The sequence below is a fragment of the Stigmatopora argus genome, chromosome 2, assembly GCF_051989625.1.
Source record: "Stigmatopora argus isolate UIUO_Sarg chromosome 2, RoL_Sarg_1.0, whole genome shotgun sequence".
Taxonomy (NCBI): domain Eukaryota; kingdom Metazoa; phylum Chordata; class Actinopteri; order Syngnathiformes; family Syngnathidae; genus Stigmatopora; species Stigmatopora argus.
This window is the reverse complement of record NC_135388.1, coordinates 14,729,695-14,751,175: the sequence shown is the minus strand read 5'-3', so window position 1 is coordinate 14,751,175 and position 21,481 is coordinate 14,729,695. Positions and strand designations below refer to the sequence as shown.

The 21,481-nt window shown below is 38.9% G+C and overlaps 3 protein-coding genes and 1 pseudogene across 5 annotated transcripts in view; 3 read left to right on the top strand and 1 right to left on the bottom strand.

The window, feature by feature from the left end:
- The first annotated feature begins 2,340 nt into the window (after positions 1-2,340).
- On the top strand, positions 2,341-3,841 carry LOC144093226 (protein-lysine methyltransferase METTL21C-like). Its single transcript, XM_077626574.1, has 4 exons — positions 2,341-2,374; positions 2,923-3,077; positions 3,150-3,267; positions 3,330-3,841. Exons 1-4 carry the CDS (start codon positions 2,341-2,343, stop codon positions 3,839-3,841), a joined length of 819 nt encoding a protein of 272 aa, XP_077482700.1.
- Positions 3,842-4,582: 741 nt separating this feature from the next.
- On the top strand, positions 4,583-5,432 carry LOC144093218 (protein-lysine methyltransferase METTL21C pseudogene; annotated as a pseudogene). Its single transcript, XR_013306237.1, has 3 exons — positions 4,583-4,729; positions 4,849-4,966; positions 5,032-5,432. The product of XR_013306237.1 is annotated as a protein-lysine methyltransferase METTL21C pseudogene (transcript).
- A 1,339-nt stretch (positions 5,433-6,771) lies between these two features.
- tpp2 (tripeptidyl peptidase 2) lies at positions 6,772-19,905 on the bottom strand. Of its 2 annotated transcripts, XM_077624244.1 has the most exons (29): positions 19,655-19,905; positions 18,771-18,899; positions 18,562-18,657; positions 17,863-17,967; positions 17,656-17,780; positions 17,432-17,595; positions 17,170-17,324; positions 16,992-17,068; positions 16,779-16,906; positions 16,312-16,560; positions 16,123-16,238; positions 15,864-16,035; positions 15,551-15,708; positions 15,408-15,484; positions 15,199-15,305; positions 14,889-15,043; positions 14,640-14,756; positions 14,448-14,548; positions 14,277-14,373; positions 14,061-14,198; positions 13,723-13,967; positions 13,422-13,500; positions 11,024-11,062; positions 10,255-10,406; positions 10,083-10,179; positions 9,682-9,812; positions 8,857-9,106; positions 8,630-8,749; positions 6,772-8,539 (listed from the first exon to the last, which is right to left on the bottom strand). In XM_077624244.1, the coding sequence occupies exons 1-29, from the start codon at positions 19,817-19,819 to the stop codon at positions 8,450-8,452; spliced, it is 3,834 nt and encodes a 1,277-aa protein (XP_077480370.1). In that variant the 5' UTR covers positions 19,820-19,905; the 3' UTR covers positions 6,772-8,449. The 2 variants fall into 2 exon arrangements, with proteins under 2 accessions (XP_077480370.1, XP_077480380.1); XM_077624254.1 differs by lacking the exon at positions 11,024-11,062 and having other exon boundaries at positions 19,655-19,904.
- rasa3 (RAS p21 protein activator 3) overlaps positions 19,772-21,481 on the top strand; it is a 37,210-nt gene continuing 35,500 nt past the window's right edge. The window contains exon 1 of the mRNA XM_077624280.1: positions 19,772-19,962. The gene's annotated coding sequence lies outside the window, so the exon portion shown is untranslated. The remainder of the gene's footprint in view (positions 19,963-21,481) is intronic.

Sequence of the window (21,481 nt, the reverse complement as noted above, 5' to 3'; positions counted from 1 at the left end):
AAGCATCATTTGATAAGATACTAGTCTGTGAGTGTAGTCACTCTTTTACCTCACTTCATTTTTTTGTATCTAAATCCTTTTATGACTACTTATTTCTGTGTGCTTTTTATGGTGAAGCTTTACATCTCCTTGTACTTGTAGAATGGCAATAAAGGCATTCGCCGCAATTCATTCTGTGTGTTTCTAACAGACAAAATGTGTTAAACAGGTCAAATGTGATGTTCATTTTCAAAATTAACTTTGGACTGAATTCAAAATCTCTGGAACGTTCACAAACGTCAAACAGCAAGCATTGTATTCTCTTTATCGTAGCACCCGTGTTTCCTGCTTAGTACCCAAATATACATTTTAAACGGGGTGGTTAAAGGCCTGAGTAACATGAACACAGACGAGAGAGTTCCAGCGACGTGCCAGCTGTCTTCCCTATCAAAGCTCAGATAAACTGTAATTTATGAACCATAAATCCCTCAACCCCCGTAATATCCCTTTGCTCGGTGGGCAGGTGATGGGCATGAACCTGGCCGCCGAAAAGAGCGCCACAGTGGCCCATTGGATTAAAGCGCAAAGGCTTTGTGATCCGACAAGACCAACAGGCTGTGCGTCTATTCATCAAAACAATCTCAACAGCTGAAAGCTATCCCAGTCCCTAAATACATATTCACAAACACACACACACACAATAAACAACATTGAATTGAATTGACTTGAATTGACTGGAATTGAGTTGAATTGACTTGAATTGAATGATTTTATAGCCATTATACAAGTAAAATGAGATTTAAAGCTTCACCACAAAGTGCACAAATAACAACAACAAACAGACAGACAAATAAATAATCAAAAATAAAATAAAATAATAACGAATAAATAATCAATAAATCAGTAATAATGCTTGGATCAAAGTGACGCCTTAGCATGAACTATAAAATAGAATAGTTCTTTATTCATTTCCCATGGAGCACATTCACTTGCCACCGCAGCCTAGACAAAACATAGACAAACAGTAATATATATATAAATATGTATATAAATCACTGTCCACATATTGGCACAATTTAGGGAGCTCAAATTGGTGTATATTTTGTCGAGGTGTCCTACTTTTACCCCTTTGGAGGCTGGCTTTGCGATGTTGTTACATGCAGGCCTGATCCTGTTACTGTCAATATCTGGTGAAGAAACTGAAGCCAGCATCACGTTTTGAGGTACCTACGTTTTACCAATACAATTTGTGGTATCTGACAACATTCAGCTGCTGTCACAACCTAGAGAAGAAAAAAAAGCTTTAAAAAGAATGAAAATTGTTTCTTTTTTAACTATATACAGGGCCAATGTGTCACATAAATTCAAGTATTAACGACTGTTCGGTCGTATTTTTAGCTTGGTGAACTTATCCAAATCAGCCGTGCACAAAATAGGCAAGACCTGGTGATCATGTACGTGTTTGATACATTCTGTTGAGGAAGTTTAGGAGGCCTACCACAACGTTGGGAAAGGAAAGATAAACAGGAAGTAGAGTCCCTGCTGGGGTCATGACATGCTCGTCTTTCTCACTTGCAAATCATCTTTGTATGTAAGTGCGTGTGTCCACTGCTGCTTGTGTTTATTTATCAGGTCTTCAACTCTAAAAATACATGCATGCCCTTGCGATGATGATGATGATGATGATGATGCATGACGATGGTGAAGATAGGAGTGTCCACTATGATGCTCGGGCAGATATCTGTGGATGTATACAAAAATTGCACATCAGAACTCTCCTGGGACTAAAAACTAAAGCAGGGAAAGCCAAATTTGAAGGTAAAATTGTTATGTTTTTGTATTATCGGGAAATGTTTTTCAGTTATGAGAATTTCTTTTGGGTAAAAAATGGCTATTTTCTATGAAAAAAAGTAAAATGTCTCTCGGATGTCATATATATATACAAACAAATTATATACAAAAGTTTCTGGTCAAGACCTAAAGTATTTCAGGTTGATTTATGATATGAGCTTTTAAAGATTGAAAACATGTTTATCTGTAAAGGAAGGTGCTAAAATGAAATTAGACAACAGTACTTTTAAATTGTTCATCCTTATAAAAGTTAGAATGTGCTGATGAACAGAGAATATCATGTATTATTATTACTTTTCCTCCAGAGGAAGTATAGAAAGATTTGATTTTTTTGGCTCTGTAAAAGAACATTCAAATTCTAAATGAATATCAAAAATAATACAATAGCATAACTCCCTCGTGAAGTGCTTGTATAAAATACAAATTTACACTTAATTTTTTCCATGTATTATTTTGCTTGTCAGAATCTACCACGCATTTGATAGGAATATTTGTGAAAACACAGTGGAGATGGAGGAAGATGAAGTGCAGAAAGAGGAGACGGGTAGGCAAAAATGTAACAGAGGAGCATGTGAAATTAGGGTATACGGTCGATTGGTCGCTGGTCTTTTGGTCGCCAATCTTTTGGTCGCCGGTCTTTTGGTCGCCCGGAAGGTTATTGATAATTACCATTTAAATTGTTGCTGAAATTCCCTAAATACAAACTGCAAATTATTATTTAGTCATACATAATGCCCTATTAATTATTAGGCTTTTATAGTTTTTTGTTGGAGAACTTGTTAAGACCCTGACTGAATAGCTTCTTAAAGGGAGAACGCATATACATACAAACTCTTATACACTCACACATCGGCCCAGTGAAACTGCTCATGGCCATTGTAGGCTTTTATTGATGCGTAGACCGTGTTGTTTTACCTTGTTTTGTCGCCGGTGTTTTGGTCGCCAGTCTTTTGGTCGCCCGTTGTCGCGGTCGGGGCGACCAAAAGACCGGCGACCAAAAGACGGCGACCAAAAGACCGGCGACCAATCGACCGCACATGGAAATTAGGCCAAAAGCGTAAATAGTATTGTTTCCTGTCTCGTGCCATATAGAGGAGTCATGCAGGGACGTTGTCCCGAGTCAGCAAAATCAAGGTTGGAAGCCGGGTTTCTTCTCTAAGACAGGTAAAGAGATGTATAATTATGTCGGGACGGAGATCGTTATCCAGGAGGCTTTCGACTCCTACGCGGGAATGATATGGCCTGCGGTGAGTCCCATTTGCAACCTCTGTGGTATTGTTCTTGCACAAGTGTAAATTTTTGATGTAAATATCTGCAAGGCTTTGGCTCTCAGTCAGTACTTGGACTCCCATCGGACCCAGCTTAATCTGGTGGACAAGGCAGTCCTGGAGATTGGCGCAGGAACTGGCTTGTTGTCCATCGTTGCCTCGCTCCTCGGTCAGTGAGATACACCCCCGGTGCTCTTTGTACAATTTGTGGACGTCTCACGTACTCCGCAGGGGCCTGGGTGACTGCTACTGACCTTCCAGATGTTCTGGGGAACCTGAGATACAACCTGAGTAAGAACACCAGGGGACGCTGCAGACACACACCCCAGGTGGCCCCCCTGTCGTGGGGGTATGACCTGCAGCGCACCTACCCCACATCAGTCTATTGCTATGACTACATCCTAGCAGCAGATGTTGTCTATCACCACAACTTTCTAGATGAACTCTTGGCCACCATGAAACACTTCTGCAAGCCGGGGACCACTTTGATCCTAGCCAATAAGCTCAGAATGGAGACGGACAACGCGTTCATGTACAAATTTAAGAGGGTCTTTGACACGAGATTGCTGGAAGAATGCGAGTCTTTGCAGATTTTAATGGCCACGTGCAGGGAAAGTGACGAGACAGAGAGTTCTCTTGACAAAGTTGGGAATGACATTATCTCATCTGAAGAGTTCACTGGTGAGTGTTTTCTGATATTTGCACAAATTCTCAATCTGGAAAATTGGAGTTCAAAATTCTAATGTTTATCATAGAACAAGTGGCTCTCAAGCCGCATGTGGCTCCCGGCCAAAATGAATGCTTTTTATCATATTTTGTATATACTGTGGCTCTTTGCCTCGTTCCATGTTTCTCATATTTTTTATTCTTTTGTACAACACACCCAAATTCACCAGGGCCCATTAAAAACAAATACATTATATTTTAAAAAATAATTTGGCAGATTGGATTTTTTTATGTTGCTTTTGACATAGAATTTAGAATTTTATCCAGCATTCTGCCTCCAAAAATGATGGTCATCTTTTTATTAGTTGACAAACTGTACTTGACTTTTGATTCATTTTTTTTTAGAAACAATCAAATAATTTGATGTGGATTTAAGATTTGATTTCCCCCTTTTTTTTTAATTCAAGATCTACAAAAGTAAAGTCGTTTTTTTTTCAATTTTCAAACTGACCTGGGTGGACTGATCTATGGATCTTTGGAATGCCAAAATAATATTGTATTTTTGAGTAGTATACAACTGCATTTCAGCTTTATTTTATACCCCCGACTTAGAAAAAAATGGAAGGGTCCTTAATATCTCAAGGATCTTGGAATTTAGACCACTATAGCTAGACCAATAAACATTTATAAAGGCATACCTCCCTCACAGTATCAATCATTCAATCAAAATGTCACTATTGTATTTGTACAGGCAGAATTCCTTGTAGATATAAATCAGTTTCATGAGTGTATGTTGATCCAGTCAATGTGATTTAGGAATGCGAAAAGAAAAACAGGCTGAAAAGACACCATCTTGGGTCCCCATCATCAACAGCGGCTTTGGAAAGGATGCGTATCATTACGTGGGACAGGACATTGTGATACATCAATCTACGGATGTCTTTGGAGCGGTCAAGTGGCCAGCGGTGAGCATCCCTTTAAAACAATTTTCTAAAAGGCTTCATCCTCTCAGTATGATATAGATATTGTGAGTCCTGGCTATGTTATTATGTCAGTGTGTGTTTCTGCATTCCAATTTTCCCAGGCACCTGCTCTGTGTTCCTTCCTGGACAAGAACAGGCACATCGTAGACCTTCGGGACAAACAAGTCCTTGAACTGGGAGCTGGAACTGGATTGGTCGCCATCGTGGCCAGTTTGCTCGGTAAGCCGCCAAAAGTTAGGTCCACGCCCACACATGTCTGTCTATATGACCTTTTGTGACCTCAGGGGCTTTAGCCACAGCGACAGACTTACCGGAGATGTTAAATAACCTCAAATCCAACGTGATGAGGAACACTCGAGGACGTTGCAAGTACACTCCCAGTGTAGTAGCCCTGCCCTGGGGTTCCCACACGGAGCTCGCCCACTCCACATGCGAACATCAGTACGACTACATCCTGGCAGCAGATGTGGTCTACTGTCACGAATTCCTGGTGGAGCTGCTGGCCACCATGAAGTTCCTCTGTCAGCCAGGGACGAGCGTAATCTGGGCCAACAAAATCTGGATGGAGTCTGACCTCTCGTTTGCGGACACGTTCAAGGAGACTTTTCTCACCACTTTGCTCCATGATGATGGAGAAATGCAAATCTACATGGGAAAATGCAAAGAAATGTCATATGACAAATAATAGAAATGCTGTCACGTAAAACAATGGGCTTTTTTCTTTTACAATTTACAAAGAACAATTTGTGAATCAAGCCCAATAACATGTAGGTTTTTGTTAGCACACTTGTATTTATTTTTTTAATAATTAGGTTTAATAGAAAAACTCTTCTCTTTAGTAATTAGGCTACACTATGTTAAGATCCAAATAGGATTTTGGAGCACTACTTTGGCTGAAAAATGTTTTCTTTTCCATATATATACATATACACATATATATATACACATATATATACATATATACACATATATACACATATATACACATAAATACATATATACACATACATATATACATATATATATATATGTATATATATGTATGTATATATATATGTATGTGTATATATATGTATATATGTATATATGTATGTGTATATATGTATATATGTATGTGTATATATATATGTATATATGTATGTGTATATATGTATGTGTACATATATGTATATATGTGTATATATATACACACATATACACATACATATATATACACATATATATATATATATACATACACACATATATATACACATACATACATATACATATATGTATATGTACTCGTTTATTATTTTGTGTATTAAGAATAAATAATGAAATGAAATTATTAGATTCTCATAAGAGAAATGGGAAACTATTTTGTGGATTTTGACACATTGGTAACAGAAATTCCATTTGATACTTTAATAAAGGGAGTGACTGTTAAAAGAACCAATATTTTTTTCAGGCTGTAAATACTTGTTGATTGCACTACAAAAGGTGTGCCAATTGGCAATCTGATTTGTTTACAAATAGTTGGGTCTCTAGGATCTGATATGTGGCATCTTCTTGGTTGCTTGCTGCAATAGTCAGAGGCTATGTAATATTTGACTGTGCTAGACAGATCAGTACTAACAATAATTGAAAAGTGTCATGTGTGAAAATTGCCGTTACATGTGAAAATAAATGTAATGTTCTTATCAGGTCTTGTTTTCCTTTTTTCTTTTTTTACACATTAGGGTCACCCTTGGTCACCATAATAATACATTAGTGTACTAAACAAGTTAGCCTTAGTTGAGCAGAAGAATGCGAAGTCGCTCATTTTCTTGGGTGGTCATAGGCTTAAAAAAATGTATCCAACAATTACAGTATATTAATACAACTGGAAATTATTTTAAATGCTGAGCAAAAATATTGTCCTGCTTCCTGAATTTAAAAAAAAAAGACTATTATGTACGTTTTCCCTTGATTTTATTCATCAAGGCAATTGATGTAAGTGAGGGTTTGTTTGTTTTTTTACAAATACATAAGGAACAAAAATGTTAAATACCAATTTTTTATTGGTCTTTACTAGAATTAATGAACAAAAAATACTGTCAGAAGGGAAACAAATATTTATATCCTTGACAGCAGCAAAGAAAAGACTGAGGCTTCTATTTGATGCCTGAGATGGACGGCATTCAGTTTGGTGGAAGTTAAGGCCTTTTTTTCCAAAGAAACTGTCAATGGTAACAAGAATACACAAAATAAACTGCAAATGCATGTCACCATTACAAAAGCAAGTGAGTTTTGCCTGGCTTTAAAAAGTGACACCTAGAAACACAATGTCAACGTAGTGTTAATCGTTTTTGTAATTGTCATTTTGGTGACCTAATTAAATGAACAGAAGTAGAAATGTTATTATAAACAAAGCCCAGTAAAACAAAAGGTTGCTATGTCTCATAGAATTAAACAGATATTTTAAAAGGACAACAGCAGTGCAATGCCGAACAATAAAACAATATAACTGGCCATTAATAAAGACGCGTCGAGCCATTTTCCCTGGCAGATTCATTGTTGACAACATTACAATATGAAGTTGAATTGCATCAACAAATGTTTATGATCTCTAAATTTGTAAAGAAATGGATGGAAAGTTGAAGAGTAAAATACATCCAAAGGTCAAACACCTGCATCATATGCAACATATGCAGCTTTGATTGCTAAAATAAAGTTGAGGTAAGATATTTTTAACATGCAAAATAAAAATGGACTCTTTCAAGAAAAGAAAACTCACATTTTATCCTTCAGCTATGTTGACGCTTTCTTATAAAAAAAAAAGTCATTCACACCAATGAAAATGATAAGTTTGACCTTTTGAAATTATTCAAGCTAAAATTACCTTCCAAACAAATAGGTGCTTCCTGAAATCCTACAAGACATGCATATGCAAAATACATCAATGGGGATATTACAGTATATACTTATTGCATCATACTATGCTTTGCAACGTGTGTATTTACATCTTTAGATTTCTGTGAACATTTGAAATGCTGCACAGAATACATCTAAAAGCGAGTGAACGTGTACCAGCTAAGCTGGTTACCACCGTTGAGGTCCGTGAGGAGGTCATGCGCGGTGGGGTGTGACGCAAAAGGGGGCCGAGGGGCAGACCGTCCTGATGCTGAATTGAGTGTGGACTGATGCAAATAATAATAAAATAAATAAAAAAGCATCAGCCAGCTCCATTTCATGCACATATTTCATCCTCTCCTCAGTAAAAGTTACAGGGATGCAAGGCACCACATTACTACTTCAGTTCTGAGGTCTGTTTATTTCAGTAAAGTCAGATCCTGTCAGAACTTTTCACGCTAAACATGGCACAAAGATGTGGGGCAATTCCCTGATGTCCTTGAAATGTTGAAAACTAGAGGAAAATATGAAGAAAAAGAAGTGTGAACTGCTATCTATAAGCAAAAAGGTGTTGATGAAAGCTGCTGACCGAAGAATCCAAGAAAGCCTAAACTATAGAATCGTCCAAAAATAACTCAAAAACGGTCCATTAAGTGAATTGTTTGTCTGTGCTGCTGGTGGCACTTGAATCAAAAGAGATGCTTAATGAGTGCTCTTGAGAAGAAGAAAAAATGCTAGCTCCAAACTGCCCTTTCCATGGAAAAAAACAAAGTCATTTCTTCAGTTGACCCTGAGGGGTGAAACTGATGTGTGTAAAATTGTAAAATTTTAGAAGGGACTGTAGTCTGTAGGGTACATAACTGGGAGCCAGTTTTCAGTAAAGTTGGCACAGTGCATCCATTTTAGGTTCCTCATCAGCTGGAAAACAAAGAAATAAACAAGTGAGTATCAACAGAAATGTTAAGTGGAGGTATTAATGGCCGAGCAACATTTTTAGAATTCTCATACTTGGATGCAATTCCTCATGTTCTCTTTGCTGGGCTTCTCCTCTACCATTTTGGACGCGTATTTTAAGGCTCTGCCATACATCTTGTTCACAAGGGCATGTTTGTAGGAAAACATCAGCACCTGTAATAAAATAATGGTTTCATTCAAAAGCAACCAATAACAAAAAGAGATCAGGTTTGAAGTTAAGCCAAAGACAAACAAGGAGGGGGGAACAAAATTCAACTCACCTTCGAGTCGGTCAGCTCTGCCCACTTCTGGACCTCCCAGAAGGTTTCCGTCAGACTGTTGGCCAAGCTCTGCGGCGCATCGTCAGAAGCGCTCACCTCCTTTTCGCCGACTTCCTCGTTTGCGTTGGCTTGGACGGTGGCGACAGCGCCGGCGCTATCCTGAGGCGCGGTGGTCACGAGCTGGTCAGCCAGAGCGCAGCCCTTCCTGCACAGGGCGTCTAGCAGAGACGACCTCTGCTTCTCCATATCACTGAAACAGAGTGCACAAGGAACAATTGGTGAGCTGAAGTCAGTCCTTTTTCACAAATGCGAGGAAAGTTATCCTTTGTCTACAAATGTTACTGCACTGTTTGCATTATAATGTGCACAGATTGCATAATTCTTTTTGTTGAATGTACACTTTTAAAAAGAAGCCTTAAGTGGAAGTGCCTATAATCAGCTTGATGTAAGCACTGGGTCTACTTTATTTAACAGTTTATTATCTGCTGCTTGTGCAGTTCTGTCACGGCCTGCACTCCGAACACTAACATTTGCTGACAAAAAAAATTGGCTGAATAGCCGGTCGATTGTTGGGTTGTTAAGTTATTATTAAAATGAAACGTCATGCTTTTTGATGATAGATTTTGCATGGTCTTTTTTTATATTTTTAGAACAAAGCAAACTGTTTAAATTCTCCAACTTCAAATTCTTTTACCAGAAATATTTCCCATCTCTATAACCTAAGTTACAGAGAACAGACATTTGTATTGCTGGACTGTGTCTGTTTGTTGCAGGCTTCGAGGGAGAGGTAACTTAATGTGCATAAGTTATAGGAAAGTCACATACGTCTTAATTGAAGCAGCATCAGGTCGCGGGTCCGTCTTCATGGTGAAGTAAACAGCCAGTGCTGTCTGATCAATGTGGGAGATGACCGTGTCGGCGGCTGAGACCACTTCTCCGAGACGTTTCGTACGCTCCTAAGCAGACAGTCAATGTTAGATTCAACTCATTACTGCAGGATTCAAAATAATCATTTAATGTAGCATGCAAAGCTTGGTTTGTTCTTTAATACAACTCATTGAGCAGTCATTTGGCAGTTTTTTTTATTAGTTTGTTTCTTCATTTATTTTGTTATCATGTTCAGCAAATAGGTTAATTGTTCATTAAGAAATCAAAAGTTTTGATGGTACTCAAATAAACAATTTAGCCCATTACCTTACTGAGGAAAAGCATGACAGGTAAATTACCTTTTCAGAGTCCAGTTGATGTAATCTTTGCGCATGTAGTGGAAGGTAATCCGAGTACTTTTCCTTCAGCTCATCATAGAGTGAGCAGGAATCCAACCTGACAACAATGGTTTTATATGAAATAAATGGATACATGAACAATTGCGATTCCGCGCGCCACCAAAATTCTCACTTTGTCATCCACTGAATTTTTAAGTCCCTCATGGCTTCGGCAAACTCCTCTTTGACGTCTTTCTCTTTGTCAGCATCCTTGTCTTTCTCCTTTCCTCCATTCTTGGCTTTGTTGGGTGTGGGTATCAAGTGGTAGATGACTGAAACAATGTCCTGCACAAACACACATTACATACAAATTAACAGTCTAACTCCCATACCACAAAAAAAAAACATTACAAAAAACATTACACTTGAATCATTCACATCAGTTAACTATTTCAGTGCCACTGACAATAATAGAAGCATCAGAATCATCGGGCAAGCTGCGGCTCCATAGGCGCACATGGCTCTTTTGATTCTTTGGGCGTCAATTTAAATTACTGTCAATGGCAGCCAATGAGAGCAGTTGAGACATGTAGATCAGGACAATGCAACCAGTAATTCTGGACACAAGCGTAGGAATATGGCACCCTGTACAATAATGTCTGATCTTGCAATCGGACCTCAGATAGAACCAAGCATCTAAATCAATAATATAACTCAAATTCAAAGTAATAATCCCATTTATATTTCAAGAACGCTTGCTTACGGAAAACAACAGTACTGAGAAGAAGAGGGGGGAAAAATTGGCGTTTATAACGTCAATAATCATTTTACTCACCACCAAAAGTGCAACATTTTCAAAAGTTTGATACAAAAGTAAAAACAAGAACGAAGGCACCTCCACAAGTTATGAGTATGAGAGCAGTCAGCGCTTTGTTGCACAAAGTTTCTAGCTCATTCAGTACCTTTTTAAACTTTCTTTGTCGTTTTGCAGAGGACTGCCCCTGGTGGTCAGAATAACACACAGTAAGGAAGAGACAACACAAGCATACCAAAATGGATTATTTTTCTTTTTTTTTTTAAATTTTTTTTACATTGTGCCCTCACTTATGGATTGGAAATCCAGCAATCTAGCTGTTCAACATGAACTTTAAACTAAACGTTCAAATTTCATTGTTGCCACGCGCCTACGCTTGGATCCACTGAAATGAACACAACCATACACAAAAACAAGAAACACTATGGTGTACCTTCTAAATAAAAATGAAGTTCAGCGTTTTGATGAAAACAATAGCTTTTGCATTATTTCCATTTTGGATTTAATAGTCTGCCTAAATTGTTTCCATGCAAAATGAAAAATGGAAGACACACAACTCTACAAATTTTGGGCCTTCATGATAGATATATGAGGGGAGAAAAAAACTATATTAGGCATGGTTTTACTATAGTGCTGCAGCACAGTGCATTGTGAGAAGTCAGACCTGCTGTAGTGTAAAATTACATTTTGCTTACATTGTCTGAAAATGTATTTTTCCTCACAAATAATATTTTTTTAACCCCATGTGTGCCAGTAATAAAATGAAATACAGAAACATTACGTACACTTCTAATAGTTAATAAATTGTCCAATTTACCAGTGTGTTCAACTGTGGAGATTCTTTCACATTAGAAACTTATATTTTGAATAAAGCTTTGGAAACACTCACTGTTCTATATTAAAAAAATGTAACTGATCCTCCTTAAGTGTCCTATTTTAGAATTGCTTCTCCGTTTAAACCCCATTTGAAATGAAATTATGATCTTGTTTTAAACATACAAAACAAAATGCAATGATTTGCAAATCATATTGAACCTACTGTATATTTAATTGAATATACCACAAAGACATGATCATTAAATGTTCAAACTGATCAGCATCATTAGTTTTAGGCAATATTCATACATTTGAATTCCATAGCTGAAACACATTATAAAAGACCCAAGACTGCTGACAAAAAAGACTAAGTCAAGGAATGATCATTAACTACCTGCATGGAACATTCCATAGGCGAACAGGCTAATTGGGAATATGTGGGTGCCATTCATGGGTACAAAAGGAGCTCCCCTGAATAGCTCAAGCACAAGCGAAGGTGTGGCAAAGGTCACCTTTTAGCGATTAAAAAATAAAACCTGACTAAAACGTTGAATACTTTCCGGACAATGTTCCCCAATGTGCAATTGCGTGGAATTTTAGGATTCCAGCATCTACTGTCTGGAAAACCATCAATAAGATCTATGCATCTGGAGAAATCACTGCATCTATAAGCAAGGCCAAAAACCATACTGATGTTCATCAGCTTCGGTCCCTAAAACGGTACTGCAGCACAAACAGGTATGCTACTGTAAGGCAAAACACAGAACGTGTGCAGCGATGGTTTCAGAAACCATTAACATTGAACACAATCCACCATAGATGGATGAAACGCCGGTGCAAAAAAGAAGCCATTTCTAAACAGCACCTAGACGCATAGGCATTTGTCATTGAAGACATATTCACAACTGCCTTGTTTGGTCTGGACCCAACCTACGGAGTTGCTTGCAATTGCAAAGATACCGCACCAAAAAACAAAAGCAAGCAAACAATGGACTATACTTTTGTGACAGAAGCTGTTAAATACAGTATGGAGAAGTGTTCTGTGCTCAGAAGAATTACAATTTGCAGTTCTTTGTCAAAACCTGGAACTAGGGGCAAAAAAAAAAAACTTTCCTAGCTCTTTTTGAACTTGTTGCATCTAAATTACACTTCTAAATTAATGATATATCATTTTAAAAAACAAGTTTATTAGTTTGAACATGTCTTTGTAGTGTATTCAATTAAATATGGGTTGAACATGATTGGGAAATCCTTGTATTCTGTTTAACACAATGTTCCAACTATACTTTGAAATTGGGATCGTAATATCTTCTCCCTTTTCCAGATGAAGAGCAAAAACATGTTGGCGAGTCAAGTTACCGCAGCAATACGACTAATATTGTGCCATCCATTTATAACATAAACCAGCAAAACCAGATGGGTTTAGGCAGATGGGAAACAGGTGGGTTACAGCGGATGTCAGGCAGATGACTAAGGGTGGAAAAAATGAGACATGCAAAAAAGGCAGAGCCAATATAAACCACTGATTCTTGACAGCAACAAGCGACAAACTCTTAAAAGAGAAACAAATGCTTGGTAGATTAAATATAATTCTCAAACGTCATCCTCAGGATCTTTTAGTGATCTTTCCTAATGTCACATTTTAGTAGCCAAAATTAAGTTGGAGATACTGAGAAGGACTGAGTACTGATTTGAAGAACAGATACCATAAAAAAACTGAAATCACTCACTGCTTTCTTCCCATATTCACTCTTCGCCACAACAAGAGACCCTGAAAGATAGCATCCCGGACTTGTACCTTTTGGAATCCTGAAGGGAAAGGAAAAGCAAGAAAGAATGAACACCGAAATAAGACAAGTTTGGTTCGGTTGGAAAACATGACTGGATAGGGAGGTTCAATGGCTGGAGTTGGACACTCCTGGTCTAGTGTAACTCATAAGAACAAATAGGTTTTCTTTTTAGTCATTTGCGCCTAAAAATGACAGAATTTTAACTTCATTCGCAGATATGTTCACCACAGTTTTAACTTACTTGTCATCTGGCAAGGCTGTGACATAGAAGCTTTGTGTGGACCCTGGTGACAGAGTAACAGAATTTGCTTTTTTCTTGGCCATGAGTGCCACTCGGTGTGTCTCGTAGACATCGGGGCTAAGGGTGGCAGATAGGCGATGGGAGACGACAAATGGCATGTCTTTAAGGCGCTCTAGTTCACTGGACAACTCATGGCGTGCCTGCAGGCGCACTGTGTAGTCACCCTTTTCCAACTTGAGAGAATACTGATGAAAAAGAGCAAGTTTTTTTGTAAAACATTTAGACCCCACACAATTGGGCTGGCAAAAAGAATGGTGTACGTAGACATGTTAAATGACCTGATGTGGATAGGCATCCCCTGAACCCAGTAGTCTTTTGTTTTGATCAAACAGCATCCACAGCTGACTGTCAAACTCAGACTCATAGAGAAGCTCACATAGCAAGGGGCAGCTGGGGGTAACCTCACCGCTCTTTGGCTGCACAAAGTGTGACAATTAAGAATGCAACAAGACTAAAAATCCACACGTGTTGTGTGGTCATGTTTTTTGGAATACCTGGTGAAAACAATAAGTGAGAATAATCTCGTAAAGTTGTCTGTTGTTAGGCAGGACATCCCTCCGTCCCAAAGGCTTTATCTTTGAACTTATGGGCCTGGATGACAGAAAAACAAATACATAAAAATGGCCATTTACAGTAATAAAATTAGTAATAAGGTTTCAACTTACCTGAGAGGCTGAACCCAAGACTTGAGGGTGATAGTTGGAGACACTTCCTCATACCTCAACGGTGATGACACTTCAAAATGCGTAACACCCTCTGATGCATGCTAGTCAAAGACAGTGGTGGATGAGTCACTTTGATTGTGTCTAAAATGTAATATTCTGCTTATCTGGGGTATACGTGTGGGCCTCACTCACAATGTGTAGTGGTGAAGGAGAAACATGGAGGCCGTGGAATGAGATGTTGTAGTCAACTGTGACGTCTCCCAGACTTGCCCACCAACGTGCAATGCACAGTTCAACAACCTTGCCTGACTGGAAAAGGGGGAAACAAAAATTAAGCGATTAGTAACCCTAACCTGATTTTCAATTTGAAATTCCTAATGGTGTTTTTGTTTTTTATATGTTTAAACGGAGCAAATAATTACACCAATAAAATTTACACACCAACACAGAAAAGGCCTCAGTTAGTGAGCCTTTTTCCAAGAGTGATGAAAACTTGTAGAATTCATTGGCTCGGTATGCTTTCTGTTTGACGAGGTGCACCGCATGCAAAACAAACTTTGAGGACACGTCTCCAGAATGAGAAGTCAGCATGATCTCTGCAAGGTAAAAAGCAGGATACAGAGGAGTGAAAAGCTAATAACAGAAAACATAGGCAGAGCTTTGTTTAGAAGCGGAATAGTGTTATAGCTTTTTTTTCCTCCATTTCACCAATTAGAGAAATGAGAACATGCCGGCTCTAACCACTACTAACCTGCCCAGGAGGCTCCTTGAGGCACAGTGATGAAGTGGCGTTTTATCTGTCCTGGTCTGAAGTGGACTTCTTTGAAACAAAGCTCGTAGTTACGATTTTCTGTTATCCTGTTGGACAGAGAGGGAGAGAAAGACAAAAGAGCACAGTGAAAGTAAAACCTTTACAAAATTGATAATGAGAGGAAGAGCCATAAAAATGAAGCACCTTACTTGGTGGGAATAATAACTGTGATGGGGACTCGAAACAGCGGCCCACAGCCAGGTGCTGCTGTGTCATAACCACATACCTGAAAAAGAAGTGAACAGAATTAACTGTCATGTCACCGTGTAGGATCCCAACTCTTTGTGCCTACCTCTGTGTAATGCACACCTTCCCGCAGGCCCACGGGATCCACACGGACATTGACATGACGACATTGGTTCATCAGCTCTAAATGAGCTGGGCACTGAACCCACGGTGCAGAGCAGGTGAGGGCCAAGTGGAGCTGCAAGGATATCCGCTCAGTGTTTTCTGAAATTTAGCCAGAATAAACACAATTTGAAAGAGAAATCAAAATCTCAATATAAAATAGGCAATTCAGCCATGCTACTTTTTACAATGCGAATTTAATACAATAATAAACTTTACAAATTGCACAAAGACGGATAGAAACCGTTAGAAAATACCTGTGTTTTCTGGAAAGACTGGTTCTATTCCTACTCCGTGATCTGAGGGTGACAAAAGGTGCGCTGGTTCCCTGAGGTAGATGCCCCTCTGTGAACCCACAGTGACTATAAATCCCAGATGCCTGGTGGGTAAAGAGGCGTTTTGTATGAGGTAGTCCAATGCCTTGTCCACCTACCAAAAGTAGATTATATAATCATTGCACACAATACAATATGTTGAGGAAAAATGAAAATAAGAGAGCAGTCGGCTGAAAGTCACCTGAATAATTCCATGGCCTTGTGCAAAGACCTCAATGTCATCGACCTTCAGAGCTGTGTTTTCCAGCGCTCTCCTCACTCCAGGAACAGAAGGATGAATCCCCTGCTGTTTTAATCCTGTACCATAGAAAAAGAAGAAAAAAACGTTATTATTAACTGCAAGGAGCACTGATGTTTACAATGAACCCACCAGAGAGAATGAGAGCGATGCCTCCACAGGCGTTGGGAGATGACATAGATGTTCCATTCATCAGCTGGGTACCACGAAGTGTCCAGTTGGGGACAGATGCAATAGCCCCACCAGGGGCACTTATACTGACCCCTAGTGCACCATCTGTACTGGGGCCCCTGGATGACCAGGTGTACTGGTTGGGGGGCAGCTTCTCCCTCAGGGAATACTCAGCCACCATCATGTCTGGGGTCACGTAGGCGCCAACACCTAAGCAGAGGAAGTGGTTATAGTGTATAATGTGCAATTTTTCCAAATAGATATTGTATTTTACACACACATAATACTCGAGTTATTCAAGATTTTTATCTCTCAGACTGTTTGTGTGGTCATATGTACCAGGGTTTGTCAGTGCCTGGGAGTTGGCTTTACACATGTAAAAATAATAATAATAAATAAATAAATAAAAAAGGACACTTCAGATTTACCAATGACACTGCTGGTTGTTCCTCCGGGACATCCGACTGTGGAGAGGCAGGGACCGTTGTTACCTGCACTTGAAACAAATATGACATTGTGCTTCTGGACAGCCTCAGTGATAACTTCACAAATCCTCCTGGAAAAATAAAATAAAGATGACACAACAAATGAAAATCATTTCATATATAACCTTTTATATTTTTCAACTTAACAACACATACCCTGAATTGGGCCAGTGGGTGGCTTCTCCATAGCTGTAGTTAACAAGGTCACACTTGTAGTTGATCACTTCAATCATCTTGGGATTGGAATAAGATGGTTAACATGAAAATAGCATAGAAAATGAATGATTGATAGTCGATGGAGAAAATGATACATTTCTAAATCTTAGTTGCATACCGCTCGGATAAGTCCTGTGCCTGTTTCCATTGTACTGAGTCGGGTGTCTCCGATCTTCAGAGCTAAGATTTGGGCGCCAGGTGCGACCCCATTACGCTCTGGTTCTTCTGGGAAGTAACCTGCTGCGATGCTTGCGACATGTGTCCCATGAGCCCCTTTCAAAACAGAAAAAAAAGTCAATGTGGAGCTCTCAGACCTTTGCAAAATTCACTAGACACACAGTGATTGATGCTAATTGATAGCAGGTTTTCACATTCTTTACCTCCACTAGTGACGATGCAGAGTGTGGTTCCCTCATCATAAATATTCACAGAGTAGTTTAACATTTCAGCATTTCCTAATGTCGCATACTCTTGTGACTCTCTGTAGGACCTTAAGACGATGCACTGCGACAATTCCCCACACTCAGAGGTGTCCATTACAGCCCTGAATAAGAAAGCACACATTTTAGGACTTCCTCAAGTATATAAAAACATTCACATTTACCTCCAGGTGACACCATCATGCCAAAGAACACAGTCATATACAGGGCCAGGATCACTGTATTTCTTTTCTAAAGAAACCAGCAACTCTGATTGACTTTGCAACTCTTCTTTCTGTAACTTCTCCACCTGGAGAAATAAATCGGGATAAATGGCATGTGAAACTTAGGCAGCTTAAATACCATTGCTGTCATGGATCCCCTCCTGTTACCTGGGATGGTGTTGGGTGTGAGAGATCAAAATCTTCTGTCCTGCGACAAGATTCAGCTAACGCTGCTCTATGTGGTGGATCCCACATCTTCTCCTTCCGCTCTTTCTGGTAGTAAACGGCAAAGAAACAAAAAGTAGAGCAGAATTTTTGCTGATGCAAGAAGACTGTCCTGTTATCTGCATCATTTGAATCATGGACACTTTGAAATGCTATCAAAAAGAATTAGGAATGCACCAATAACTCTTTTCTTACCAAGTACTAACATTGAGGACTTGTTATTATAGGCTGCTGGTACTTGACATCTTGCATTTATGATGGAAAAGTGTATTATATGAATCATATATATTTGAAAAACAAAAACCATCCATACCCCCTGCGTATTTCACACAAATATTGTACTCTTAAAAGGTAGCAATTTGTCATTAGAACACAAAATATATGACAACTAAAAGATTCCAAACATAAATGTTAATGCCCCTGTTTTTTTCCAGAATAGTACACAAAAATAAACACGTACACTATTATGAATAAAGTGTAACTTGATGCAGTTCACGAAGACTTTACATGACTGCTGGTGTAAATAGAGTGTTGTTTGCACTGTACAGTAAGCCAGGAAGAATATTAACTGGACAAAAACATGTGCACAGTAAGAAAGATTACTGACCAAGTGTAAAGCAACCCAGTACTACATTTTCCTACCTGTATTCTTTCTTTAAGGGCCTTAGGGAAGAACTCGTAGCCATTTTTAACTCCAATGTGATACTTCCCTGATGGGTTGACCCAAGCAGAAGGGATCTGGTTGACATAAAATGATACAGTATGAGGCACACTCTGTCTTGCCTGTTGTTATAAACTAATAATTCCAAAATGGTACTGTTTAGTTTAGTAACTAGTGATCATCTACAAACCTTCAGTATTCGACCAGAGAGGCCAGTTATTGTGCCTTCTTTTGGTTCCACCACTGTGGACATGTTCACGTCACCACTGCCTGTTGTATCAATGATATCAACAATCTTTGGCTTCCCATCAGTTGTCACCTGAATATGAAAAGACAAATAAGTGATAAATCAGTACTTAAAAAAAAATAAAAAATAAACCATTTGGATAATTAGCATTATGATATCCATGGATTTGAAGATAGCTATGATTTATTCATGCATAAATATGGCGGATTAACCGAAAAGTATAATTTATTGAGATTTAAGATTAGATTTAGGGTTGATAGCAATCCTTTGGTGGATTAAAGCTCACCTGAGCAGAGACATCGTTCATTTTAAAAAGTGATTTAGATCGGCGTAATTGAAAATATTTGAATCACTGGCACACTACGTTATAAAGTTGCTACAATTTGCAGAATGTTTACGTCACAATAAAAACAATGGTTTGAACAGTGAGTACTGTTTTCCAACGGAATGTCACAACCTAAATATATAATTTTATATTTCGTTTATCTTTATAACGATCAAAACAAAATGTAAAAACTTAAACAGTCAAGGCAGTGGGTCACTTTCCATCTGCTAAGCTATTGTGCAAGAAGGCTAACTAGATGAACGTTCGCCAATTAGTAGTACGGTGCTTTACAAAAGTAAGGTTATTGACAAGTGAATACTTTGTTGCATCTTTGTGCAACGGAAGCTGTCATCCCTGTTTTGAATTGAAAACACTCTGTTTACTTATCCTAGCTAGTGAGCTAGCTAACTAGCTCGTGACTGTACAGATTATGTGGCCTTTCGCTTCATATGCACAGTTAGCTTGTAGCTAACTACCGTTGTGGAGACCGGGGCAATCGAACCTGCATGCCGGGCGCCCCTGGGTCGACGCCCGTATCCATGATCGCGATGAGAACCCCTCGGCCATCGCATTCAGGAAATCGGTTTAGGTAGCTGGCGGCACCCGTCTCTTTTTTGGGAAGCAATCCGTGGAAGGGGAACGGCTCTTCTGTCGAATGGGTAGCCATGACGAGAAGAGCGACTGTGACAGCGGCTAAATGGGAAGAACAGGCGAGCACAGTCGGACGGACCCAAGCAGCGGAGCGGAAGATTCGTTTAAAGGACACGTAGCCGGCACGTGACGTGACTATCCACTTCGTCTTTACTCAACGTAAGGGAACATACTTGAAACACATTTTATCCACTCGTTATGTGAAAAGGACAAATACCTAACTACAAGAGTTGACTTAAAATAACTAAATGGCATTGAAACATGTATATATTCATTGTCAGCCCTATTCAAATGAATTAGACAGTTAGCAGCAGTGAGTTTATTTAAACAGCCAATGCTACCATTCGCATTATTTTTCTGACGAAATTTAATGATAAGTTAATTCATATTTTTGCGTAGCATGCTCTTTCTGTAATATCGCAAGTTGCCACGAAACGGCGCCAAAGCTCTAAAAGCTATCAAATAAAAAAGCTATCAAGTAAACTATTGAGGTCCAAAAAAGACGGTGAACGCCCTATTTGAAGCATTCATTCATTTTCTGAACCGCATATCCCTAGAAGGGTGCTGGAGCACATCCCAGCTAACCACGAGCAAGGGATACCCTGGGCCACTCGTTAAAATATAAAACACAGGTCTGGCAGTAAGAGAATTGAAGCAGGAATAGTGGCAACAGTGAATACTTTAATGGGATCCAGAAGAATATTTATTTTCACAATCAATCAGCCTAACATGCATGTTTCTTTTGGGATGTGGGAGGAAACTGGAGTACCCGGAGAAAAACCCACGCAGGCACGAGAAGAACATAATGACAGAGTAATAAGGGGTAACGAGGAAATAGTATGAAAATGATAGTTACTATCTGGCTGCCCTACTTTGGTTTGTCTTCTGTTGGGTTCCTGCTCAATACTTTCATTCAAGACAACTGCTATGTTTGAAAAGTTAACAAATATAAAGGTAAGTGTCAAAAGTTTGAGGTTTTTTTTAAACAAAGAGTTGTTTAGATTTCTGCTCTGCCTCCAAAAGTATTTTTAGGGAAAATTTTAATCCCCACAGCAAATTAGTATGAAGTATTATTATCATGACAATAAAGAAATTTAAACATAGCATTTTAATTTTATACTTAACTATAGAAAAAGAAAAGCTGTACATACTGTTGTTTTCTTAGCCGTTGCAGTATGTGTGTCTAAAGCATCTCCCTGCAGATGCATTGATGAAAACACATAAGCAGTTCAAAAATAACAAATGAGATTATCCCTCTAGCAGAGTTCACATTGGCCCTCTTGTTCATCACAGATCAAATCAGATTTTGAGGACTCTACCCTGATTTGATTCAAGCCCTATATGGAGAATATTGCTTGAGAAGATTAACTTGGTACATGTCAAACACCATCTGTTCCAGCCCCCACTAAACTATATGTAAAGTACAGTGGTGTACATTATAAACAATATGGGCTGCTGTGTGTGCTAGAAAAAAAACAGTGTTGTTGTGCAGTTAATCTGAATGTGACAACACCCTGCCACGCTGCCGTAGTGGTTGACCAGTATGTATCTCCTGCAATCACATACTCACTAACTTGTTAAAATGCAGATTTAGAATGTTTTTGTTTGTTTTTGGTTTCAATTTTTTCATACCCATTTTAGAATAGATGTTCTTTTCATGGCGGCCCGGTGGAGCGAG

What these genes read in the sequence shown, in the direction of transcription:
- tpp2 (XM_077624244.1), bottom strand. Translation starts at nt 19,819, where the DNA reads ATGGCTACCCATTCGACAGAAGAGCCGTTCCCCTTCCACGGATTGCTT. An exon ending in CAGGGGCGCCCGGCATGCAG is followed by an intron (nt 18,900 to 19,654) that starts GTTCGATTGCCC and finishes TTTCATATTCAG; the next exon opens with GTGACAACTGATGGGAAGCC. An exon ending in AAGGTGTGCATTACACAGAG is followed by an intron (nt 15,485 to 15,550) that starts GTAGGCACAAAG and finishes CTTCTTTTTCAG; the next exon opens with GTATGTGGTTATGACACAGC.
- LOC144093226 (XM_077626574.1), top strand. Translation starts at nt 2,341, where the DNA reads ATGGAGGAAGATGAAGTGCAGAAAGAGGAGACGG. An exon ending in CGGGAATGATATGGCCTGCG is followed by an intron (nt 3,078 to 3,149) that starts GTGAGTCCCATT and finishes AATATCTGCAAG; the next exon opens with GCTTTGGCTCTCAGTCAGTA. An exon ending in CATCGTTGCCTCGCTCCTCG is followed by an intron (nt 3,268 to 3,329) that starts GTCAGTGAGATA and finishes CGTACTCCGCAG; the next exon opens with GGGCCTGGGTGACTGCTACT.